Source organism: Poecilia reticulata, unplaced genomic scaffold, assembly GCF_000633615.1.
Source record: "Poecilia reticulata strain Guanapo unplaced genomic scaffold, Guppy_female_1.0+MT scaffold_219, whole genome shotgun sequence".
Classification (NCBI taxonomy): Eukaryota; Metazoa; Chordata; class Actinopteri; order Cyprinodontiformes; family Poeciliidae; genus Poecilia; species Poecilia reticulata.
This window is the reverse complement of record NW_007615023.1, coordinates 21,368-22,715: the sequence shown is the minus strand read 5'-3', so window position 1 is coordinate 22,715 and position 1,348 is coordinate 21,368. Positions and strand designations below refer to the sequence as shown.

Below are 1,348 nucleotides of genomic sequence, written 5' to 3'. Positions count from 1 at the left end.
CAACCAAACAGCTGACCAGTCCAACCAAACCAACTGACCAGTCCAACCAAACAGCCGCAAACAGACCGTGAAAGATGACAAATCTGTTTTTCTTCTCTGTTCTTCCCTCAGAGCATCAAGGTGTCATGGCAGCCGCCGCCTCGCAGCGCCCAGAACGGCATCATCACCGCGTACAAGATCAAATACAGGAAGACTGGTCGCCGTGGAGACCAGGAGGCCATCGAACCCAACAACTTCTGGTACTTGTTCACAGGTGAGTCCAGCCGTTTCTGATTCACTTCACGTGTTTTATGGTTCATCTGTCAGTAACAGCTGGATTTATAAACCATTAATGAAACAGCAGGACTTTAGTCAAAGGGTTTCCTGTCTTCAACATGAACAAATCTTTTTGGAATAGACGAATGTATAAAACTCTGGGGAATTGTTCCTGCTCATGTCTGTTTTCTTCTCCTGCCTCACAAAAACCTTTATTAGCATAAAACATGGCCGACCGGGAGCCTGTGTGTGTGGCTGCATTCAAAGTGCCACCAGCTATTATTTCAATTTGAGCTCCGCCAGATTTGAATGAAACGGATCTCCGTTTTCATTATTTCCTTCATCGACGGTTATCTCTGTCTGTCTGTCTGTCTGTCTGTCTGCTGTGAGCCTCCGGGAACCAAACCTTTAATACGCACAACATATATATAGATATATTCATATCTGTATATCTATAGATCTGTTTTAATGTAGGATTGAGTTTAATCCAGCGCAGTGTCAGCATGTTTAGTCAAAGCTTCAACATCTTCAGCTTCTGTGTTTCTAACCTTTATGGTGATATAAAACACAATGACTAGGCTGTAATGTTAATATTTACTGGTTTACGTCAACAAACGGCTCAACGACTGAACCGAACCGAAGTCTGGACCAAAAGTGATGATTGGATTTTCCAGATATTTTCCTGATTTACAACAAAACACCTGAAACACATCAGAAACCGTTTTCTGTTTTTTAAAATTATATTTTACTAAAGCTGGGAAGTGAGTCTGTTTATTTTTATAATCCAAATTATTCAACCAAGCTGAGGAGCCTAAACCAACTAACCAATCTGACTGACCAGATTGGTAACTAGTTACCTGAACTCCTCCACTGTTCAAACAGCTGCCATCCACCCACTATTTAGCTAACCAGTCAACCCAACAAACTAAAATCCATCTGACCGATGAACCCGACTGTCCAACCTGACCAAACTATCCAAGCCAAACTCAACGCAGTGAAACCAACAGACGGGCCAACCAACACAACTAGTCACTTAGCCTAACCAACCAACCAACCAACACGGCTAGTCACTTAGCCTAACCAACCAACCAAC

At 42.7% G+C, this 1,348-nt stretch overlaps 1 protein-coding gene across 1 annotated transcript in view; it reads left to right on the top strand.

The window, feature by feature from the left end:
• Positions 1–1,348, top strand: part of dcc (DCC netrin 1 receptor) — a gene marked incomplete at both ends in the record, with an annotated part of 106,776 nt that overhangs the window by 86,414 nt on the left and 19,014 nt on the right. Inside the window, one exon of the mRNA XM_017303225.1 lies at positions 112–253. Within this exon, the coding sequence (XP_017158714.1) occupies positions 112–253 (142 nt within the window). The remainder of the gene's footprint in view (positions 1–111; positions 254–1,348) is intronic.